Source organism: Crocodylus porosus, unplaced genomic scaffold, assembly GCF_001723895.1.
Source record: "Crocodylus porosus isolate Cpor-Errol unplaced genomic scaffold, CroPor_comp1, whole genome shotgun sequence".
Classification (NCBI taxonomy): domain Eukaryota; kingdom Metazoa; phylum Chordata; order Crocodylia; family Crocodylidae; genus Crocodylus; species Crocodylus porosus.
In genome coordinates, this window is record NW_017728910.1 from 23,439,095 (window position 1) to 23,462,775 (window position 23,681).

At 55.2% G+C, this 23,681-nt stretch overlaps 1 protein-coding gene across 2 annotated transcripts in view; it reads right to left on the bottom strand.

The window, feature by feature from the left end:
• DIS3L2 (DIS3 like 3'-5' exoribonuclease 2) overlaps positions 1–23,681 on the bottom strand; it is a 224,967-nt gene that overhangs the window by 4,233 nt on the left and 197,053 nt on the right. For both annotated transcript variants that reach the window (XM_019532860.1, XM_019532859.1), the window contains exons 16-20: positions 10,733–10,916; positions 8,748–8,834; positions 1,369–1,516; positions 760–890; positions 18–122 (exon numbers count right to left, since the gene is read on the bottom strand). In XM_019532860.1, coding sequence (XP_019388405.1) covers positions 18–122; positions 760–890; positions 1,369–1,516; positions 8,748–8,834; positions 10,733–10,916 — 655 coding nt within the window. The remainder of the gene's footprint in view (positions 1–17; positions 123–759; positions 891–1,368; positions 1,517–8,747; positions 8,835–10,732; positions 10,917–23,681) is intronic.

Consider the following 23,681-nt stretch of genomic DNA (forward strand, 5'->3'; position numbering starts at 1 on the left):
GCCCGCGAAGCACTTACGTTGCAGTAGATGCGTTTCTGGACGCCGAAGCGCAGCACCAGGACGTCGAAGGCCTCATTCAGGACGCCCATCACCATCGCCTCTGACTCCAGGGGGCCACACTCCTGCAAGGCAACGTGCTGGCACAACAAGAGACACCCCCAGGCCTCTGCCACCCCAGCGCCAAGCTCTGCCCTCTCCCTTCACACTTGTCCCATGTGGGTAATGCCCAAGCCTAGGATGCCCCTCCCTCCTTCTCCCCAGGGAACACCATATTAAGTACCACCTCTCCCCAGCCCCCTCAGGCCTGGATACAGCTCCGCAAGGTGCAAACAGCCAGGACACCCGGTCCTGCAGGACCCCAGCCAAGCCCAAGAGGCCAGTGGAGGACCTGCAGTGCCTGTCTGCTGCACAGAGCAGGAGAGAGGCAGTACAGAGCTTGCCCTCTTAGTTGCAGCCCCAGGGGGAGGCCCCGTGATTCTCTGAAGGCAAGAACCTGCCCTGGGAAGAGCAGGCAGAGGCCACAAAACAGCAAGTCGCATGGGCGAGAAGGGGCTGCAAATCCAAGGGTTAACCTGAGCAGTGGAGCTCCAAGCAGAGTAGGAAGCTGCTGCCATGAGATGTGGCCACTGGGGGAAACCAAGGCATCCTTGCAGGAGAGTCGTCTCACAGTGTGGGGAATCAAAGGAGAGGCCTGGTCCTTGCTCCCAGGGCCAAGGGAAGGGGCTGGCACATCCAGCGCAGTGCTGCCTGGGGCCTTACCCTGACGAAGACAGAGAAGAAGAGTTCGGCACTGAGCTCCTGCACTCGCTTGGATGCCATCTTGCGGTCGTTGCAGTGGTCTGCCTGCTCCTGGATGGCCTCCTTCCGCAGCCGGACTGGGCGCCCAGAGCCTAGGAAGGAAAACCACTGTGGCTTGGCACCCTGGTGCTACAGACACCAATGCCCACCCCAGAGCTGCCTGATTTGCTAAAGGGCTTGGGATGCTGGCCAAGAGCACGTGACTGCAAGGAGTGAGACTGAGCAGCCTAGCTCCTGCCTGGTGCTGGGCCTACCAACACAAGGGGGTGATGCCCACCTGGTCTCACCCATTGTTGGCAGGAAAATCCCCCTGAGATGAGTCCTTTTGACACCCTGCTCTGTGGAGGGTGGGTCAGGGAGCTGGGACCATGCTGGGCGGTTACAGCAGCCATGTAGGTGGGAGGGGGGCAAAGGAGGTTGGCCTGAGTCCCCAGAACCCCGGAGTCCTGACCCTGACCCTGACTCCTTCCCTCCCCCGGACAGCCCTGCTCTGGAGGCACTGGCACAGAGCTCATCCCGCAGGGAGCCCACTCTTGGGCTGCCAGCCCCCGCAGTCCCATGAGCACGTACCCAGCGAGGCGGAGAGCAGCCGGTGGACGATAATGTCGGGATAGCGGCGGATGGGCGAGGTGAAGTGAGTGTAGAGGGGCACGTTGAGGGCGTAGTGGTGGAACAGGGTCTCGTCTTTTAGGACTCCGGTGCAGAAGTAGAGGGCCATCTGAAAGGGAAACCCTGTGATGAGACAGGCAGCCCCCTGCCGACATCCTGGGAGCTGCTCTGTGAGGCCCTGCAGACTGGGCTTGGGGCACTGGGACAGGAGGGGATTTGCACAGGGAGCGTCTTGTATGATAGACACAGCCCGGGAGGGTTGGGGGTATGAGCTGCCCAGTGCCCCCTCGCAGGGCAGAGGCACGTCCAGGCCAGCTCTGCCAGGAGCCACTGGGAACGGGGAGAGGGAAGAGTCCTCCTTTCCCTCTTGGAAAAGAGTCTGTTCTTTCCCTGCTGCTACCAGGCTATTTCTGCCGCTGGTTGTTCTCTGCCACAGCCCAGCTGCCTGCTCCCCACCCCAGCGTTAAACCCCTGAGCACGACAAGGAAACGCCTGGCCCCAGACCTGGGGGCAGGATCCTACGGCTTGCTTCTCTTTTGCTTGGAGGACTCCCAGTGGGGCCATGTGGGGGCCTCTCACTCAGATGCTTGAAATGGGTCCAAGTCTTTGCAGGGGGACGAGAACCAGCCTATTGCCTTGGGGCCAAGCTGCCAGCGTGGCACTAGTGGAGCTGTGGTGACACCCTGCACCCTGTCCGTGCCAGCACGCTGGCTGTGGCACACGCATACACTTCTCGACTGTGGACCCCCCCCAGATGCCGAGCAGGTGGCTGACTTGGGCTGAAAGAAAGCATGAGCGGCAGGATGGTGCCGGGGTGATGGTGCCCCCAGCGCGCCGATGTAAGCAGGTGACAGGGATGCCATGGGGGTCAAATGAGGCAGGGACAGGGCAGTCAGCATGTAAACCAGGCACACAAAACATCCAGGCAAGGGGGAATAACCCTTCCTGCACCCCAGGAAATGGGAAAGATGCAGCCACCAACAAAATGATTCAAGATGAAACCCCCCGGCCAGCCTGTTTGTGCACACTGTGCATCGCTCGGCCCCTTGTCCGTACCAGCCCTCCGAAAGCAAGCTTGCCTCAGAGGGCCTGGGCTCGTACCACCTTCACCAGAGCGCTTTGCACTGTATCAACCAAGTCCCTGGACGTGACTAACCAGCCGGGCAAAGGCTGCTTCCATGCCTGTGCCTGATGGCAGAGGAAGGCCTTCAGGGAACAGATCGGCATTAGGGTCCCGCAGCCGGTAGGGGCTGCCGTGATGGATTTCCAGATGCACCTGCACATCACAGGCTTGTGAAGGCTGCTCTCCTGCCAGGGGATTTTCACTATGGCTACGTTGCCAGAGGCCAGGCACCACAGCTTTCTCCTTTCCTCCGGGCGACGGGCAGCAGAACGCCACCCTCCCTCCTGCTCCAGCACGGCCATGGGGATTAATTGGTATTGTGAGCTGGGAACGGGCTCCGCTTGGCAGTGTCCATGCAGCTGCAAGGGCAGGGCTGGAATAAGTCACCCCAGCTCGACGAGCGGTTTCTGGCAGCAGCTGTGCTGGTGGCCTGATGCCCCAGCACCAGCTCCACTTGGACGGTGCCTGCCCCGTGCAGCACTTCAACACTGAATGAACCCCAGAGGGGAATGAAGAGATGGTGCCATAAGCGTGAGCCTCTGCGAGGCCCCTCTCTCAGCTCCAGCCCCATCAGGATATGGCCTTGCTCTGTGGTTCCTGGCCTGAAGGACTCCGAACACCTACTCCGAGGAACCGGCCGGCAAGCGCAACCCAGACTCCAGGAATCCCGGCCCTGGGGGAGGAGGAGAGGTGCATGCAGGCTGCCCAGCACCCTGGCAGGGGTGGACTTTGAACCTAGCACTGGAAGGCAGCAGCTTACAATGCCACAGGGCAGAGGTGGCACAGCCAGCGGCAGCTCAGGCTTCTCCGCCAAAGCCCTTTAGCATTCACTTGGTGGGAGCATTTCTGGGGGTGGGATGGTTCAGCCCTCCCGGTAAGTTCAGTCCCTGGACGCTGCCAGTGCCATCTCGAGGCCTACGCGCCCACACAGCTGTCAGGTGGCAACAACGCTTGGTCTCCACCTAACGTGAAGGGCCCTGCAGCCCCTCACCCTGCCGCGGAGCCAGCACGCGACAGGCACGGCCCACGGCCCACCAGCCTGGGTGCAGCAATGACGCCCCCGTGCTGACTGGCCCCTGGGTCACGCTGGTGGGTTGGCGGTGCTGCCCAGGTGAATGCTGTTGTCTACCTGCATGCCCCTGCCCATGCGGGAGGTTGACGAGGCCTCTCAAGCTGCATCCCGCAGGGGTGCTAGTGGCCTCTGCCCTGCTCCCTTTGCAGTCAGCACCCGTTCAACCCTGCACCAGGACTTGACGGGCCAGAAGGCCTCTTAGGCAGCGTGCACACGGGACACGCGCAGAGCGGCGGGAGCCAGAAGGGCTCCTGGGAGAATCAGGGCCTGGGAAGCCGAGGCTTAGCGCTTCAAAACTGGCGCAGGGCCATCGCCGGGTGCCGTGAGCAGAGCCCATGCCGACCGGCTGGAGCGCGGCTGAGTGGCAGCTGCCCCGCATTTCCCAGTGGCCCCCGCAATGGGAACCTCGCTCAGCCGTGCCCATTATGACCTACGCTCCTGCTTTTATGTTCACGTCTGTGAAACGCCGGCCCCTAGGGCTGGAGAAACGAGGCAGACGGAGACTGTAGAGAAGGCGGTTGGAGCAGGGGGTTGCGGCAGGGTCACAGTGGCTGAATGAACCTGTTTAAGAGTAACGGGTAGAGACGCAACAGCAGGAGTCGCCTGCTCCAGTTCCCGAGCTGCTCCGGGAGCTGCGGTTCAGGCGGCTGCCTCCCCCAGCTCCCCAGCCGTGCCAGCTCTCGCGGAGCTGCGCTGCACTGCTCTGGGCAAGTTAACAGAGTGGGTTAAAAAAAGCAGCGTGGCCCTTGCCTTTTTATGAGACCCATGAGCTGGGAGAAGAGCTCTGGGGGCTGCCAACTTCCACGACCCAGGGCTCAATTCCTTCTGATGCACTAGACAAGAGTCTCTTCCATTCGCTTAACTCTCCCGGGCCACGCGGAAGACGCACGCTGTTCCAGGGCGGGGTGCGTGGGCCTGGCGTGGGCACAGGGAGGTGCATGCTGGCTCTGAGCCTCCCAGGCTCAGTGGTCAGTGGAGGGAGGGATCCCCAGCCCAATTCCAGCTTGGGGATTTCCCAGCCCGCCCCTGGAGCTGCAAGAGAGCTGGGGAGGCAGGGTGTGAATGCTTTCTGCATCCCCCACCCAAAAAGGGCTGCGTGGGCCAGGGGGACCCTCAGCAAAGCCACAAGATGGGCAGCTGGCTCCTCCGAGGCCCCGCGATGCGGCGAGGGCAGCTTCAAGCTGCAACCCTCAGCTGGTTCAGAGCGACAGCGGCCTGGCAGCAAGCGGATGTTTCCTCATTAGCAGACTCCGGTGACAAGCGCTTTCAAAAATGCGGGCCCCGACCGCTCCGCTCCCCAGAAGAACCGCAAGGAGTTGAAAACTAAATGAGCTGTGGCCGACCGAGGGCTGCTTCGCTCTCGAGGACAGACCGAATCCCTGAAAAATGGAGCGTCACTGCTCCTGCATCTGTCACGCGGCGGCTGGCAGCCGGATCCGCGCGCCCTGCTGACACACGGCACAAGCTGCGTCCCGGCTCCCGCCTCACCCGAGAGATTTTCATCTTGACCAACCGGGCCCAGAATGTGTGAGGCCTGGCATGGCTGTGGTTTAATTAACAACCAAATTACCGGTGGCCTCATCCCCAGATGTCGGACCTCGGCACGGACAGCTGCAAAGCACAAGCTGAGGCAGGTTGGTCCCGAGTGCCCGGCGCTAATGGGGCCACTTGCCATAAATCAGTGACAGCCCCTGCCCCCACTGCCAATGCAGGACCCGTGGCCTGTACGTGGCTTCATTCAGCAGCTGCTGGAAGAGATGCTGCTGGCATGGGAAGAACCAACTTCCTGCCATGCAACCCGCACATCCCTCTTGCACTGGGAGGACAGAGGATGCTGGCTGCAGCAGCAGGTGGGAGAGGGTGGAGGCCTCCCCTGGGCCGAAGCCTCCAATCTGCTGGAGCTGTTCTGAGACTGGAGACGGGGACAGGTCCCCATGTGCAGGAGGCTTTTTCACTGCCTGGGGGCTCATGCCCTCCTCCGGGGTAGGAAGCCAGAATCCAGCTACGCCGGCCCACTGGGGCAAACGGCTGAGGGAATGGGGTGGAAGTTAGCACAGCTCCCCAGCAGCTTGCATGGACAGTAAGGACAGAAGGGACCTGCGACACGCTCCCTGATTCACACCAGTCTGCTGCGAATGGAGCTTGGCTGCGGTGGTGAAGTGACCCCTTCTCTACCTTCACCTGCTCCTGTGATACCCATGGAGCTTTTGGCTGGAGAGAAAAAGGCTGTTTCAGGCTTGGCCATGATGTCAATAAATGCACATATGTGTCAGAGGGGCTGGCAGTATGGCAGGGGCACCCCTGAAATTCAACCCCTCTTTATGCTCACAAGACCCCTTTGCAATGCATCAGTGTGAGCCCTAGTCCAGGAGGCACAGGCTTCCCATGGAAAAGCAGGGCTGGTGGTGCCTTTGCTGCAATTTACTGAGCTAGGAACTGGCAGGGCCCCAAGCTCGTTTCCAGAGGCGGGTGGTGACATGGGCGCAGGTGGGAGCATCTGTTCCCGTGGAGAACCCAGGGAAGGAGAAGCTCCAGTGGACGCAGACACTGTTTATCCCGACACCTGGCAGCAGATCCACTTCCAGTCCAGCCAGAAGCCTCATGGACTGTCATCCTCACAGCCGATCCCTGCTGGTGGGGCCTTGGCACCCCCACACTGAGTTAAAGGATGCTCTGCTGACAGCCCACCCTGGTAAGTCCTCTTGGATGCTGGACTCTAAATGGCTCCTGGGCTCTCTCTGCTTCACATGGCAGCTTTGAGAGCAAATATTGCAGAGTGTGAGCACCATGGTATCTAGCGATGTTGCGAGCCAGCAGAGGTTCTTGCCCAGAGTCATGGGACTCAGCTGTGCTGAAGTCCAGTCATGCTTGTGTTTACCTGTTACATCTGCAAGGTGTCCCCAAATATGTGCTGAGAGCAGATGTGCTGAAGCGAGTCTAGCATCCAGCTGAAATCAGAGGCATGCTGAGTGCAAGAGCACTTTTCCACATGCAACCTCACCTGGATCTCCTGGCACCTGCAGGTATTGAGGCTTCTCTTTCTTCCCTGGTCTTTCCAGATGGAAGAGCTGGCATGAGGCACAATGACCATACTCTGAACTATCACATCAGATCAGGGGACACGCTCATGGGGTGGGGGCCGGAGAATGGACCTGGGCCTTTTCTTGGCAACCACAATCCTAAATCCTGACTCCTTTTCTGCACAGTACTGGAAGGTGTTTTCAACAGACCCTGGCCCCTGCCCTGACAAGTCTGCAGGGCCCAAGTGGACTGCTGCAAGGCAGAACCTCTGACCGCTGCTTTGCCCGCCTATCCTTTGCAACCACTGGGCTTGCCCCATATACATTACCACTGCCACAGGGGAAAGATGGCCATGTTCCCATTATGGGATGGCAGCAAAAAGAAGCTGGAAAGCAAATGAGCCCTCAAATACACCCACTCAGCTCAGGTGGTCTTTAGCTGAGGCCCCTCTGCCCCTGCCCCCTCACAGCATGCAGGTCTCCCACAGGGCTGCTTTGGTGGTCCTAATTCTCCTGGGTGTCTCAGTGAGGAACTACTGGATCAGTATTTCCCCTGACAGCAGGCAGATCCTTTGTGGTCAGCTGCTGCAAATGCACATGGCAGGTGAGTTATCCCGGGCTCGCAGGAGGGGAGGAGCACAGGGAGAGGGGCTCAGAGCACCCTCCCATCTCCTGGTCCAGCAGGCCAGCACTACCCCACAGCATGGCTTCTGGCCTTTGAGCACAAGCCCTTGGGTCAGACGGATCTCCCCAGCCCATTCTGGGCTGTGCCCACAGGGCCGGTCTCCTCCTGCTTGACCATCTGAGACCCCAGAAGCCGGTTGTCTTATCCTGGGGAGATGATGTGGGTGCCACTGCGCACCCAAACCACTGTCCTGGGGCAGATCACATTACATGGAAGTCAACAACTGGATTCCTGCTGTGAGGCTGCACTTGACCATAACAGGGAAGGAGGTCACTTGCTTCCTGGATAAGGAGAGACCGTGACAAGGCCAAGCCAGACAAAGAATCATTATCCAGAGACATGTGATGTGCAGCCTGAGCCAGAGAGGGGGGAACTGAGCAGTATTTCACTGTACGAATGAGTAGAACACGTGTGCATGCAATTACCAGCCAGCGTGTGCTCAACACCATCCCAGCTTCCTCAGCTCCATTTGCAAACAACCCTTACGTGCCACTAAAGTGCAGAAGGACTTCAGGCAATGGCTAATGAGTGAACGGAGCAAACTGGCTAATTAGAAGGGCACCTGTCAAACACATGATGTCAGGGAGATGATTCATCCCTGCAGCGAGGAGCAGCCAGCAGGAGGGAGGCCATTGCAGGTACGTGCCCCCAGCTCCCCTGGGGTCGCAGCCTCCAAGACGCACAAGCCCAGCAGCAAGGTGCAGTGGTGCAACAAACTTCCATCATGCCACATGCCTCAAAGGGATGGAACGATCGAGACAGACCCTCCCTAGAGGCAAGAGGGTCTGTGTGGCCCAGAAAGACTTGGGCTGCTCTGATCAATGTGACTGCTGGATGTGACCGCATCTCATGGTGGACCCAACTGCCCTCACAGAGCTGGACCCAGCTTCGGTTCCCACCAGTGCATGGCTCCATCGCCCTGATGCCAGCCTCACGTCTGACTTGATTGAGAAAGGAGGCTATTTTGGGATATCATGGCATAAGGTGCTAGGCAAAGACTGCCAAGACCTGACCCACATCCCACAAAGTTAATGGGAGCAGGTTCTTGCATGAACAGTTACTGCACTTGAGCAGTGAGACCGGCCCTTTGGGAACAATGCCCTTCCAGGGGAAATATCCCAAAGCGACCTCTTGCAGCGATAAGCCTCCTGGCTGCATGCTCTGAGGAGCAAGTCAAAGAGGCACCTTCCCTTGCTCCCCAAGTGGTCAGCCCACACTATAAGCACCCATGGGCAGCCCTCATTGCCCAGAGCAGAGTGGACACACTGGTTATGGAACTCAGTCCTGGTTATGGGATTTGCCAGGGGCTGTATCTGTCTATCCACCCCCGAGATGGGCCCATTTCAAGTATGAGTACAGAGAGGTCAGGTGCGGGGCAGTCCAGGCAGCAGGCAGGGAAGTGCCTGAAACCATCCTGTTTCACGCCCACACTGCTCTTACCTGCATCGGCCTGGAGAACATGTTGGTCAGCACCGCCTTCCGGGCTTCTGAGTATTTGTCAGCACCAAACGTTTCATTCAAGCTTTTCTGGGAGGAGAGAAGGGGGTGGAAAAAAAACAGGTAAGAGCTGGAAACTCTTGCAGGGGTGAGAGTGGGTACAACCAAAAACTCTTCTGCCTGCTGCTGTCAAGTTGCCACAGGGATCCCAGAACACGCTGGCACTTGAATACAAATCCTCTCTCCGCTAGCTGCACCGGCTGAAATGCATGCAGCTAAAATGCTTCTCTCAATCCTATTCTCCTCTGCGAGCACGGCTGGGTTGGCCACAGCAGGGCTCCTCATGGTCCCTGCCAGCTGAACTGGGCCCAGCAGGATGACACTGGCTGAGATGCCCCACGCTGCTCTGCATATCGCTCCTGAGCGCAGGGCATGTGAAGCACAGCGACACAAGGAGAGGTCTCTGGCGTGCAGAGGGCCGCTATACTGTCCTCCTCTCCTTCCCTCAGCCTGCAGATGGAAGGCCAGGGCCCTTGTGACTTAGAAACACAGGACTGGAAGGGACCAGCACAAAGCAGGGTGTTCCTACACGACCCTAGACAGGTGGCTGTTCAGCCTCTAAACTTGTTCAGTCAGGCAGATGTCCCTGAATGGACCAGCTGGCTTTCAGAGCAGACACCTGAGGGATGCGTCAGGCTGAAGGGGCTCCTATGTGGGGCTAGCAGCAAGCAGCACTTCCTTGGTGAGAGAGGCTGCAATAGTTCAAGGCTTGGCCATAACCACCAGGTCCCTCTTAGGACCCTCCTCCAGGATTTGTCCATTTAAGCCTCGGCCCAGGCCTTTGCTTTGGGTGGGACAATCCCAGATTTAATAAGACATGCTAACAGCAGCATTAATACACTGGGCTCCGAGAGTCCTTTGCCTTACACAGCCCCAGTCCCAAAGAGGGGGCCATATACTGCCTGCTTCCTGGGGGACTGGTCTGTCTCCTGTTACAGAGCACTGGGCACTTTTCTTCCTCCAGTGCATTTGCCAGGACAAACCCCACACTGAAGCGCAGCAGTAAGTGACTTGGCCAAGCCCATGTAGTCAGTCGGTGGCAGAGCTGGGGCACCTTGCACTGAGGTGCAGATCTGCTACGTGGGCAGTGCTCCTGGGGACGTGGCGGGATGGAGCTGAGCTTCCCCCTTCTCCTGGATTCTGTGACTGCTCTGCCTGACGATCCTGTGCTCGTCACACCACTCTGCTTCCCAGTCCAGGCCAGCCACTAAGCTCCCCTGTAAGCCATGCACTTCACCCCAGCTCTCTGCTGGACTGCCCGTCCTTGTCTGACAGGACACGTGGGGACAAACCAGCTCCTGCCTCCGCAGTTCAGGAGACAAAGAGCTGGATTCATACCTCAGCTGCTTCCCCCCTTCCTCATTCTTAGCTGCCGGCTGCCACCCCCAGAGAGGATGGCTTGAGCTAACAGCCAAGGCCTAACAGTCCAGCCCACCTCTTGCTTTTAGTGCCAAAAGTCCATTGCCACATGCTGCGGAGGAACACCCAGCTCTCTCTACAGGCATGGGAGACGGGAGAAGCCAACCTGCTGTGTGGGGCTGGCACTTGTGAACTTGGCCAGAGCACAACCAGTCTAGTGCCGTGTCCCCCATTCCCTGGCCCATGGCTGGGGTGACAAGTAGGGGTCGCCATGGCAGTGGCTGCCAGAGGAGGGCGTTTTGCTGCTCCTGGACCACCACCTGCCCGTAACAGCTGAAAGGGGGAGAGTGGCTCCCATTCCCAAGCAGCCTGGTCCCAGCTTGGCTGGCTCTGGGCGCAGCACATTCCCTGCCAGAGTGCTGCATGCTGCAGGAGGCCGGGCACAAGGCATAGAGGATGGGGAGCAGGTAACCATCTGTGACAAGACTGCAGCCAGGCCACGTCGAGAGATGGGGGAGCAACCTTGCTCCCCGAGGCACCAACCCCCTTTCCTTGGGCCCCCCGCTCACGTGCAAAGCCCCGGCACTGCTGAAGTCGATGCCCAGCCCCATCTGGTCACAGAACTCCATGAGGTCGTTCAGCATCTTGGTCTGGGGCGGTGGGTGGCGGCGCAGCAGGGCCTGGGCAGGGAAGGAGCGGTAGATCTGATGGGCCACCGCCATGTTGGCCAGAAGCATGAACTCCTCCACCAGCCTGCAGCAAGACAAGACAAGGCACCAGGCGAATCAGCATGGGTGGGCAGTGGGAAGGAGTCTGGGTGCTTGGCTTTAAAACAGAGAGTAGTGATTAGCTGCTGTTACAGGGGGTATTGAGGCCTAGGATGGCAGCCAGGTCCCCCAAAGTCCTCTCCCTGACCAAGGTTCCCCTGGGACAGGTGCCGACAAGCAGAAACCAGCAACACGCTGACAGCCCCAATGACAGTAAAATCATTCTGCTCCAGGTCCTTTTATCTCCTGAAATGCTTGACAAGAAAAACAGGTGTAAGGGGAGAGATAGCACAGAAGACAAACACGGATAGCTGTCACCTGAAGCCAGAGAAAACACTGTGCCCCCACCCCTCTCCTTAGTGTTGCCCACTCCGGGAACGACCTGTGTGGTCCAGGCCAGCTCTGGGATACATCAGGGCCCACAGCAGAACTGCGAAGGGACGGACGGCAAAGAAAGCACTGCAGCTTTTCTAGCTGTGGGGCTGATTGTCCAATAAAGGCAACACTGGCACGATCTACAGCTTCTTGCCCTCGCTGCAGAGCCCTGGAGACTCGTCCGAGCTAGCGAGAACTCCTCTTGCACGCCACTAAAAACACAGGCCGTGGATGGGAGCCTTGTGAGCCACGAGCAGCAAAAGGCGGCAAACCACAGCCTCTGAGGCCCTCCCATGGGCGCCGGAGGGCTAGGCTGCCAGCTGGGAGACTGCATCGCTGGAGACGGGTTTAACGGGGCTTAGATAGAGAGATGCATTTGAATGAGCTGTACATCGTTTGCTCCAGGGATTCCCAGCCGCTCTCAAGCAGCGAAAACTGCCGAAAGAGATAATGGAGCAGTAACAGCCACTGCGCGCTCCCAGCACTGTGGGCATGGTGCTCAGCACTGCTCGTGTGAGCCGTGTGGCTGCACCACAGCTCCTGAAGGAGATCTCCAGAGCTGGACCCCAAGAGCTTTTACGGCTGCTTTGTGGGAGCAGGGCAGTACCCCGCTGTGCTCTCTCACTGCAGGGAGAGCCGTGGAAGCTGGGAAGCTGCTGCCTGCGCTGCTGAAGCGACTGCCTGCTGTGTGCACTGCAGTACGGTGCCTCCACCCCAGCCCCATCGCATGGTCTGCCATACGTGCAAAGTGCCCAGGAGGGAAAGGAGACGATTAAAGGCAAAGCCCGGGGGAGGAACAAGTCTGAGGCAGCTGCAGTCAGCAATGAAAATGGGGGCCTTTCATGGAAAAGAACCCCACCAGGCACACAGATATCACCTCTCCTTAGGGCCGGACGAGCCTGCTATTTTCTGCAGGCTTTATGGTCTCTCATGCCTATGGAGCATAATGACCTTGCCTTCCAAGCCCCTGATGCCCTCCCTGCAGCCCCAGGTCCAGGAGAGGTGCAGATAACATGGGATGAGAGAAGGGTCCCAGTCCGTTATCAATCAAAAGCACTATAAACACCAGATGCTGCTACTGGGCCCATGGAGATTGCACTTTTTGATAACCCTCCCACATCAGGTGTACAGAACTAAGGCTAGGAACAGACACGGCTGTGTCCCGGGACCAGCTGTGCCTGTATTTGTCCTGGGACAGAAGTGTCCCATCAGGATTTAGCTGAAGGCACTGCCGCATTTCTGCCACTGATTCAATGATGCAAACCCGGACAACCACACAGATGTCACTTTGCGATGTCGCCGGACAAACCATTCGCGTTTCTTATCCCGTGCACCCTTGTAAGGCTTGTCCTGGGACAACAGACATGGCCGTCTCAATGACTGCACTTTATCTTGGGTTAAAATGGTGCAGATGCAATATCTGTTGTAGCCTAGGTAAGTAATGGCAGGTCCCCTCTCCTCCCCGAACAGGAGCTGGGTGCACTTGGGATGTCTCAAAGGGGAACGCCGTGAATCCAACCGAGCTGCAGCTGTTCTGGTGGAGTTCGACCAGTAGATGGCAACCTCGGTCCCCGTATGGTGGCTGGTACCCAGCCGCGGCATCCAGCAGCTAACTGCCCGGGGCGCAAGAGTTTCTAATGGGCCGGAGTGGGTTCAACCAGCACTGCTTTTTTGGGGGGGCCCAGTCCAAGAGGGTTAAAACCACCCCCTCACACCTCCTAGTCTTGTTTTTAGCAGGTCACTGGAGAAGCAAGAATGCATTCACGGGAGCTTGGTACCCACACAGGGTGAGGAGCTGACCTCCCAGCCTGCGCTGTGCCGGTGAGCTCCGGTAACCAGTGCCAGCGGCAAAGGCTACTGCCACCCCTAACACGGTTAAATGAAACATCTAGACAGGCAAGGGCTTTGCTCTGCTTTTGGGCACGTGACACTTTGCAAAGCAAAGGGAGAGACTTATGGTCCTAGCTAGAGCCCAGTTGATGGGGGCAGCTGTCCCTGCGGGACTGGTCTATGGTGTTATGCCAACAGCTAGGAGCCCTCAGCTCCCAAATCCTGGCTGTCTGCTGAATATGACCGACATCAAGTCTCCACTGCAGCAAGGTGCAAAATCTTCCTAAAGCCAAGGCAGTAACACACCCAAGGAGGAAATTCCTTCCTAATCCCGGGCGCTCGGCAGGTGCCCTCTGTCCAGAAGCATGAGGGCTTACAGCTTTTGTAATGCTTTATCCGAACCAGAGTGTGCTCAGATTAAACTGTTGCTGCTTACCAAAAGTGTCTGATCCTTCGCTCTGCGTCTCCGTGGTGTCTCAGGCTGTGAATTCCCCAGAGTCGCGGGGCGTTGTGTTAAAAGTGCTTTGATCTGTTAATGTTTTACCTTTCATTTCACTGGGGGGTTACCATGCTTGTGCCACGAAAGCTATGCTAGGAGCACGTGAGCAATGGCTCCCAGCATTTTGTTACCGTAGACACCTCTATCGTCTGCATCCCTTCTGACCGCCCTTTAAAGTACAAAGAGCCTCCTGTGCTGCCTCGTCTCCCTGCACACACGCTTCGATCCTGGCTTGCTAAGCTCCACGCCGGGAGTCCTCTGACAGCATCGCAGTCCAGACCCGCTACTTGAGTCCCAGTTGGCTCAAGGAGTGATGCTAGAAAACCAACTGGCTTGGCAATGTGGGTGGAGGGAGTCAAGGTGACAGCGGCTAAGAGCCTGCATCTGTGGCATGGCAGGAGCCAAGCACAGCCTGCTCGAGGCTGGTGTCGAAAACCCCTGGGTGGAAGGCTTTGGAAGAGAAGCTAATTAAAGCAACGCCTCCTGCCGGGAAGGTGAAACCTAATGGGGGAGAATACTCCAGGGCTTGAAAGCTGAGATCTAGGCAAAGCTCCTCCATTGCTTCCTCCTCTCCTCTGAACAGCTGCTTGCACACCAGTGGCCCAAGACTCACGAGTGACCCCGTGACAGACCCACACGCTCGCACGCAGCAAGGAACAAGGCTGCGTAGGGCAACTTTCGTGCTGCCAGAGGGAGGCTAACGAGGACAGATTAACACATAATGAGAAATACCTTGACTACATCTGACCTCAGCGCTCAATGGACCCCAGCACTCGATGATCTACTGAGGTCTCTTTTGACCCTAAAAAAAAATCTATGAAATTGCTGAAAGTGGGACCCCTCCAGCCCCTGGCTTGGGAGAGATGCTGCAGTCACTGGAAGCACAGGGCGCTCCATTGCAAAGCTCGCTGGTCACTTCCATCATAACTTATTCTTTAGGACCACAATTTTGTCTCGTCTTTGCAACCAGGAGATGCTCCTTGGGCTTTATCAGGGTTGCTGTTCTTAGTTTCAGCAAAACAGGTGGGAGTCGTCTGAGCTCTGCAGGGGCAAAAGAGGCGTGAACATTCAAGGCCTTGCTCGCTGGTGGTCTTGTGGTCTGGGACTCAGCCCCTGGGGAAGAGCTCTGCAGGGGGATGGTGCCTGCTGGAAAAATCCCACGCAGGTAACGGGGTCTGGACACATCTGGGCTAAGACAAAGCAGCTCCTGCCACAAGTGGGAGCCCGATGGAGCTGGGGGGCACGAGCTGGCCCTTCTGCTCGGTGTCAGTGAGGTTACCCGCTTGGGCAGGGAAACTGGGTCTGTGGCTCAGAACCGCTAGGGCTGGAGGAGGCCAAATCCTGCCCTGCAGAGAGGACTGAGGGCATTATTAAAAAAGCACCCGAAATGCTTTCCTCTTCAGAGCTCATGCAGGCCCGGGGTTTTGCTGGCATGCTGTGCAGCTTCCCTGCAGGGGAAGGCACAGCTTGGGCCATGACTTGATCTGGTCTACTGGGCTGTAAAGGCTGAAGCTGAGCTTGAACAAGGAGGGGCTGCAGGCACCACCAGGGCAGGCTGCTTTCTCCCCTGCCCCAGGCACGCGCCTGCCCACTGGAGAAACCCAGCCGTCGCTGGACCCTCACCTGGCAGAGCTGCAAGCAAGGAAGCCTCAAGCGAGGCCCCAAAGCCCTGGGCACCCCTGCCTGCTTGCAGCAGGCCGTCTGCACGGAGAGCCATGCCCCAGGTCGCAGCTCCGGCTTGCGCTTCTGAAGGGTGCGCGCAGGGCTCCGAGTCAGCAAATGCTGCTTTGTGCTTCGGAAAAAAGAAATGGATCATGAGGCAGCCTGGAGCTGAAGGGCGCCTGGCAGGGCCCCGGGGCCAGCTCCGCAGCCTGGCTCCGGCGTTAATGGGAGCGGAGCACCGAAACGCTGCGAACTGTCGGCAGGTCAAACGGCAAGAGGAGGTTTTTTTTCCCCTCCCTCTTCAAACAGCCGAGCGCGGAGCTTGGCTCGGTGCGCCTGGCAGGCGGGAGCCCAAAGAAAAATATTTCATGGCTAAAAAAAATGGAGACAGAGAGACGAGTGCATTTGAGTTTGCACTGAATGAATCCCATGTGAAATTCACTCCAGCGCCATCGCTACAGTTTCCTCTGGATCCGCTGAGCTATCCTTGGCTCCCGGCTGCCTCCAGTCCCATAAACAATTGGATCTGAACTTTTGCCCTTTTGTGCACTCATGCGCGGTTTCCATCGCCCTCTGGCGCGGGGCGGTGGGGGGCAGAGCAGGTGCTGGCCCCTCTCCCTGGAGCCGCAGCCTTGCTCCCGGGGCCTGCCGAAGGACGGGCTCTCCGACCCGTTCGCTGCATCGTTCGGAGCGTGTCTATGGAAGAGGGGGGGAGGCCAGGCGAAGTGCTCTGTAACACGCGTGTGCTTCCTTCCCCGTCCCTCCGAATACCCAGAATCTGCTCATGAATTACGGCCTTGACAAGAGTTGGTGGGTGAAACTCTATAGCCTGCCTTACGCAAGGGGTCAGACGAAGGGCAGCGCTTTCAAAGCCATCCTCGTCCCGTTTTCAGGAGCGACTCGGGGCACATGCCAGCAGGCTGCGAGCTGCGAGCCAGCGGGCTGCGAGCGAGCGCAGGCTCCCGACGCACCAGCTCTTCTGAAGGGTCTCGGACACTTTGAAAACAGGATCTGGGCGATCTCCAATATTCAAACCCGGTGGCTGCTGGCCTCAAAAATCCCCAAATCCACGGGACCCGGGAGGGCTCACGTCACAGCAAGAAAACCAAGAGCCTGACTTGATGGCACGCCCCCTCATGGGCACCTCAGGCACTCCTGTTACATGGAAAACACAGCGGTAAATTCAGGAGAGACACCCCCCTTCTGAGATCCTGGGGGCGAGGGGTTGTAATGCGGTAACGCTGCTGCATGACTTTTCTGAGCTCCTACTCCATGCTCTTCCTGGTAAGCTTCACATAGGACATTAGTCGAAAGGGTTATTGCACTGGAGAAGGCTCAAGTCCAGGTCGGGTATTTCACCACTTCTCTAGGGGCTTGTCCCAAGACTTGGCCAGCCCCGCAGTCAGAAGGTTCCTCCTCATCTCCAATCTCAATCTGCCTTGCTGCAGCTTGAAGCCATCACTCCTAATCCTGTCCCCCACGGCCACCGAGAAAAGCCCGGCTCTGTCCTCTCTGTAATCAGCTTTTTGAAGGCTGCTGTTAAATCCCCTCTCAGTCTTCTCTTCTCCAGACCACATAACCCAAAGTCTTTCATTGCAGAAAGACTCCCTAGTGGATCACTGGACTGGCTGAGCCATGGCACGCTCCCTCCTGATTGCGGGCAGCTCATGTGGGTCTTCTTGGACAAAAGGTGACCAGTGGGGACCTGATCGTGATGCACACGGACCGAGGGGGTCACACTTCCAAACAGAAAGTAGCATCACTACGCGGGGAAGCGGGGGCAGGTGAGAGATCCTCCTTGCTTCTGGCATCGACCGCGGTGGTTGTTCTCCTGTCCCCCTGGCCCAGACACTCAATTCTCTTCACTGAATTGAACCGAATCCTGCTCTTTCTAAGGTCTGGCCTCACTGGAAGCTATTCAGGTTGGGTAACCAATTGGTGCATAAAACTGCAGCATCCTGTATTCAGACGGAGGGCAGATGAAATCCCAGTCACACCACGGATAGCCTCTCCAAAGGTTACCACGTTCATGCCATCTTCCCTTGTCGCATCAATTTGTTGTCATTCTGTCTCAAGACCAAGCTAAAGGCCAGTGCCTCCACTCTCGTTTCTGGCACCAGACAGAGATTTTTGCTGCTTATATTCCTTTCCAATCTTCAGCTTAACCTACCGACTCTCCTGCTGCTCTCCAGGAGTAAGAGAAGTGTCTTCCTATGCCTCCTCACTGCCCAGCTGTTCGGGTCTGCGCCCCTTTTCCAACCCCTTCCGACGTTTCAGGTTCGTTTCTGGATCTGAACACAAGGCAATGGTAGGATGAGGCAGAACGACTAAGAGAGCGTCAGATTTGGGTTTCAAAACCAAAGGGAATTCTTGGCCTTGAGAACGCACACTGCCTTCCTTCTTGAGCAGAAGCGCACTCGGCTTGGACGGTAAAAGCCCAGCGCACTCCCGGGAGAACGAGTCGCGTGTGCTTACAGACGCCCATTCTAGGCAAGGATCCTCTCCTTCCCTTATGCCCTCATGCAGTGGCTCTCAATGGCTGCAGATTCACGGCATCCCTTGGAAAATACCGACTTTTAGCTTTCCTTCATATTTTAACTCTGGAACAATAGCAGCAACTCTTCTGTTGCAAACAACTTAGAAGACCCACAAAAGGTCAAAATATTTGACATTCGGGATCCCCGTTTGAAATCTGTTGTGAATCGCGTGCAAATGTTTGCAAACCTAATGACACTAGTATTGCCATAGCACCTTTGAAAGGACCCTACAGCATCCCAGGGTGCTGCAGGAGAATCACGCCCTAGATGATCAAAGATATAACCTGTACATCACGCAGGAGGAACCATGCCCTATCTCATCTCCCAGCCCAATTAAATATAATGGTAATTACATTTGAGATAACAGACTTTGATGCATCTTCCAATCTAGGAAGGACAAAACAACCATAATACCAGTAAATTTGGGGATCATAAACAGGAGAAGAGAAACAGAACACCATATCTGATATGGGAAAAGGGAGAGGCAATAAGTTAAAAACCCCACAACGGTGCTTTACGTCACTTCTCAGAGCACAATGATGTTTGAAGGGCACTGCCCAACACGATGGACCAAAGTCAGCGCTGCCTTTCCCTATGTGCAAAGTAAAATGTTATCACATGGTAACAGCAGTGCTTCCCAAGTATTGTGGCATTCAGATGTGGGAAGGGCCCCAACACTGTGATGGTACTCGAGAAAATATTCTACAGATGTCTACAGTTCCTGTGTGGGCTTATTCAGGGTGCAGGGATGTCTGCTCATATCTGAAACTCCTGCTGGAACTCAAGAACAAAGCCTGGCTGTCCCTGCATTAGTGCCAGCCCACCCATAGCAAATTGCCTGCTCTATACCAGCTCAAAATCAGAATAAATGAGGGCTGGAAGGGACCTCAGGAGGTCACATCTAGTCCAACCCCTGCTCCAAGCAGGACCAGCCCCAACTACATCATCCCAGACAAGGCTTGTCGACCTGCGCCTTAAAAATGTCCAAGGATGGAGACTGCACCACCACTCTGGGTCACCTGTTCCAGTAATTCACCACCGTCCTCAGGAGAAAATTTTCCCTAATATCCGACCTCAATTTTCCTTGCTGCAACTTGAGCCCATTGCTCCTTGTCCTGTCGTCTGCCCCCACTGAGAACAGTCCAGCTCCAGTCTCTTTGCAGCCCCACTGCAGGGAGGTGAAGGCTGCTATTCAATCCCCACTCCGTCCTCTCTTCTCCAAACTAAATAAGACCAGTTCCTCAACCTCTTCTCATAGTTCATGTGCTGCAGCCGCTGAACCATTTTTCTTTGCCCTCCACTGGACCCTTCCCAACTTGTCCACATCCTTTCTGTAGTGGAAGCCCCAGAACTGGACGCTGTTCTCCAGATGTGGCCTCATCAGGGCTGCTGAACAGAGAGGAATAATAACTTCCCCCGATTTAATTATTCCCCTCTACTTTGCACCAGTGAGACCACACGTGCCACAAAATCAGTGCCGGCAAAAATAGATATGGCCTTATCTCCCGAGAGAAAAGCAGTAGGTGCATCTGCCATTGCTAGCATCTGAAGATGAAGGGGAACAGCTGAATTTGTCATCGGAAAAGAGCAGGACTCCGCTAAACAAAACAGCACAGCAGTTTGGCCAGCACACTTTCTTTAGAGAGTTAAGGCTGCAAGATCTACTCTAGTGCCCTGGATAGAGTAAGATATATTTTTTTTGAAAACCCAAGTAAGTTTATTTTTGATTACAGCTCTTCCATGAAGTGAAGGAACTCAGGAGGTTTCTATAAAAGCTCTTCTAAAAGCAACATTAGCTAACCCCAACTCTCCAGAGCACAGCCAATGACAGAATCACGCTCTTTGGCCAGTAGCTGGTAAGAGGCTTTACAACGGCTTCAAACCCTTTTCAGCCCAAAATCCTGCAACAAGAAGGTACTGGTCTTCCCAGAGGAGGCTTTGCCCATCCAACACAGACATGTGCATGCGCATCTTGAGACATGCAGCACAGAACCTCCTTGCCGGTCGCACAGTTATGAAAATTAAATCCCCTGCCACTTAGACGCTGGATTTTTAAGTTACAAACATGTGCCTTGCAAAGCTGGCGTGGGGCTCTTCTGGCCAATGGCAGTTGCCAAAAGCCAAAAAACACACTTAAAAAAAAGAAAGAAAAGAAAAGAAAAAAAAAAAGCCAGGAATGCTGGCGGTGCCTGGCTTACTGAAAGTCGGTTGGGTTATTTTCGCAGTTAGCAGGCGTGTTGAACAAAGCAGATCCGAATAATGGAATTAGTCCACTTTCTGAGATTGCTCAATTAGCTCTTGGTTAAAATGGTTAGCACTGAAACTTGATGAGAACAGCAGCTCCTAGGCAGTTTTAGATTCATTTCTTACCAAGTCAGAATTGGCTTCTCTCTCTAATGAACTCCCACGCCAGGGTATAAATGCCCTTTTTATTAGCTACAGTGGCTCCCTGGTGATAAATGCTGAGAAACCTGAACGCACAGGAGATTTTGCTGAATGTAAATGGCATTTACTGGCCACTCTCGCACCTTTAGGCTGGAAATGCCATGATACCATTTCTTCCCATTCGAGCCAAATGAAGTGCAGCACAGTAGAAAACTGTGGCAGCCCTCTGTACTACAGCCGCCCTACCCATGGCATTTGGGACCATTAGCAATTAACTACATAAACCCTGAGGTACTTCATGTGCATGCAGGGATTTAGAACAAAAAACCTCATCATTTGCCTAAGTCCCGTGGAAGTTACTGGCCTCCCTTTGCAGTAAGGTTATGCAGCGGGGATGACTGCCGGTGGACAAGCGTCCTCAGGTCAGAGAGCACGGTAACGACACTTACTACAGCTGAACAAAACTGCCATGGTGCTTTGCTGCCCCTTGGGCCTTTGCTGTAGGGATGGCTCAACCCCTCATGCACAAGACAAGGTCATCTTTGTGCTTAAGATTATGGGGTGAGACCGGAGATCCCTGGCCTCATCAACCCCAAATGCTCTATCTCGATCCAGGCGACGTGGGGAGCTCTGTCTCTGCAGGTGATGCCCCCCCATTAAAAATCAGAAGGCCTGCAATCTGTTCTGAAAAAGCAGCAGACGTGTGGGCAGATGCCATCATGGCCCTTGCTTGGACAAAGCTCAGATTTCTGTTCTGCAGCGATCCATGAATTGCGGCCGAGTAAAGAAATTGCGTAAAGCTGCACTGGAGAACATTTCTGCCATCTGCCCAGGATGCGGTCTCGCCACTGCTGTGCGTAGGCACAGGGCCACGTGCGCATTTGGAACAATTATCATTACGCCGGCTTCAGCACTCTCCAGAGCGATCATCAGCTTCCTCAATTATAGCATGCATGGCTAATTGTAGCCAGGCAGCGGGAGAGAGGAAACGCCGTGGGGACAGCCTGACAGCCCTGGTGGACAAGGAGACACTTTTGGTCCAGTCCTACTCAAGAGTGAAAAAGGATGCTCTGCACTGCCGTGAACTCCACGTCACTGGCTCTACATGGCCTCACTCGGGACAGCCCGCTGGTCACCGGCCCGCAGCCCACACATGGTGCAAGGCATGGGGACAGTAGTGAGCATTCAGCCTCCCCGGGGCAGAAGTGCTACAAGCTTCTTTAGCACTTCAGTAGTCCTGTGGTTTGGGAGACAGTACAATATTTTTCTTAACGTAAAAAGTGTGCGCCTGTATTTCTCCCTACATAGTCTCAAACCACTTATCTAAAGCTATTTCACGGAGCTACTGCAACGTGTTCTGCGGGACACCTGGGCTATTTTGCTTGGGATTAAGATGGAGCCCTCACAGATATATACGCACCCTATTTCACCACCAGAACAGCTTAGTGCTCCAAGGAAATTTCATCTCTTCAGGGGAGCCATGACACAAAAAGCCATCGGCCTGGTTTCGTTCCCCAAATCTCAGCACTGAAACCATCTCCGGCCAGTGGAACACAGTCTGTATCGCAACGGGGAGCTGCCCTCCTCTCCTCCAGATGGGATGGGATGGGATGGGATGTTGTTGGGAACCTACAGGGAGTTAAATACTGAGAGGTAACCATAACTGTTTTTTTACTTCAAGAGAATATCTGGTGGAATTATAGCAGGCGCACAGCAATTATCTAATCAGGAGCTCAGCGTAAGAGGAAAATAAAAGTAGCTCCCAAAGAAATGCCGTTGATCTTCCTCTTGAAGATGACAGTCTCCCACCCCCGCAGATCATGGCAGGAATGAAAAGCATTTTTCCTTACAGTTATGCAAGCAATTTACGGGTCAAAAAAATTAGCAAGTAAGTTGAAGCCTGCTGCCATACAGCAGGACGCGTTATGTGGCTGTCTAGCAGAAACGTCAAGAGCCATTAGGCAGCAGCAAAGGGCTGCACGATGGATGCTTGAAGATACTTTTAGCCTGCTTAATTAATTAGGCCAGTCTTTCTCATCCCTTGCAGCCTTTATTAAAGTAACGCTGAAATGAAAGAAATATTAACAATTCAGACAACACATTAATATTAACATGACATCTGCAAAGTGCAAATGCAGGCCTATTAGGTAAACAGTTGATCTCAAGAGATCAAAACAGATATAACAGGCTGACATTTCGGAGCGGGAGCATCCTGCTGGGTGACCATTCATTGCTGCTGCCCTGTTATAATACCATGGCTCGTGTAAGGAAGTGAGCTCCATACTTGTTACTAGCTCCAGGAAGGATGAGAGAAACCTGCCTCTCCATTAAAGCAGCTGCCTGTTTGATATGGAAAGTGTCTTTTGAAAGCCATGTTGTGGTCAGGAAGATCAGAAAAGGAGTTAAAAGGTTCTTCTGCATCCTTCCAGAGCCCCTAGGCCTTCCATTAAGATGCTTTTATCTGACACAAACTTTCTGCCAGGGGAAGACATGGTCAAAACTCCTGAAACTCTTCAGCCCTGTGGTATAAGCAGAATATTTGGAAACTGGCCTGGTCAAAGCATGCGTGCCCTTCGATTCAGTAATGTGACTATAGCTAGGATGAACAACTATTTCACATCATTCACATGAGTTTCTCCCTTGGGGCTTAAGCCTTACTTTTTTAACAGCATCTCCACTAGTAGAAGCTCAAGCAGGTAGCCTCCAAAATCCAGAGACAAACTGAAGAACAAGGACAAGGACAAAGAAAATGAGATGGGGATGGCAACGGGATAGGACTATTTCACATATTTCCTATACCAAGAAGGCCAGTTTATCTCCTTCAAGCAAAGTAGGTGCCAGGAGGAACTGGAAATCTAAGTGGCAGGGCAGGGGGTCGGACCCGATGACCTACTGAGGTCCCTTCCAACCCTAACATCTACGAAGCTATGGCATGGGCAGAAGAAGAAAACTCGGATGCTGAGCTGTACAGCATTTCTTGTGAACAACGGTTAAGGAAGTGGAAGAGCAGAAACCCAGAGCTTGCTGACAGCATGAAAAAGAAGCTGAAACACACCCAAGTTGAGGGAAACTTCCTCCCGGTGACTCAAAGGGGAGTCGTGTTAATACAGAACACCAGATAAAGGACTATGATTTCATCCAGGGACTTCTGACCAAAGGCTTGAGTCTCTTAGTTGCTGAATGTGGGAAGCATTAGGATGGCCTACCAACTTCCAAGACCAACATCTGGTCTAGGAAAACTTTACACAAGGGATCGCTGCTGGAAGAGTCCAGTGGTGGGGCTGGAGCAGAGGCTGCCATGGGGCAGTAACAGAAGGCAATCTTTTCAGCAAGTTAGTCTGTAGAAAGGGATTTGCTTTAGAAAGATTCCTATGGTCTGGAGAGATTATAGTTGAAGATCTAGGGAGTCATAGCAACAACCAGAATGACTGGGAAGAGTCACCGGGAGCGAATGCTTTCTGGG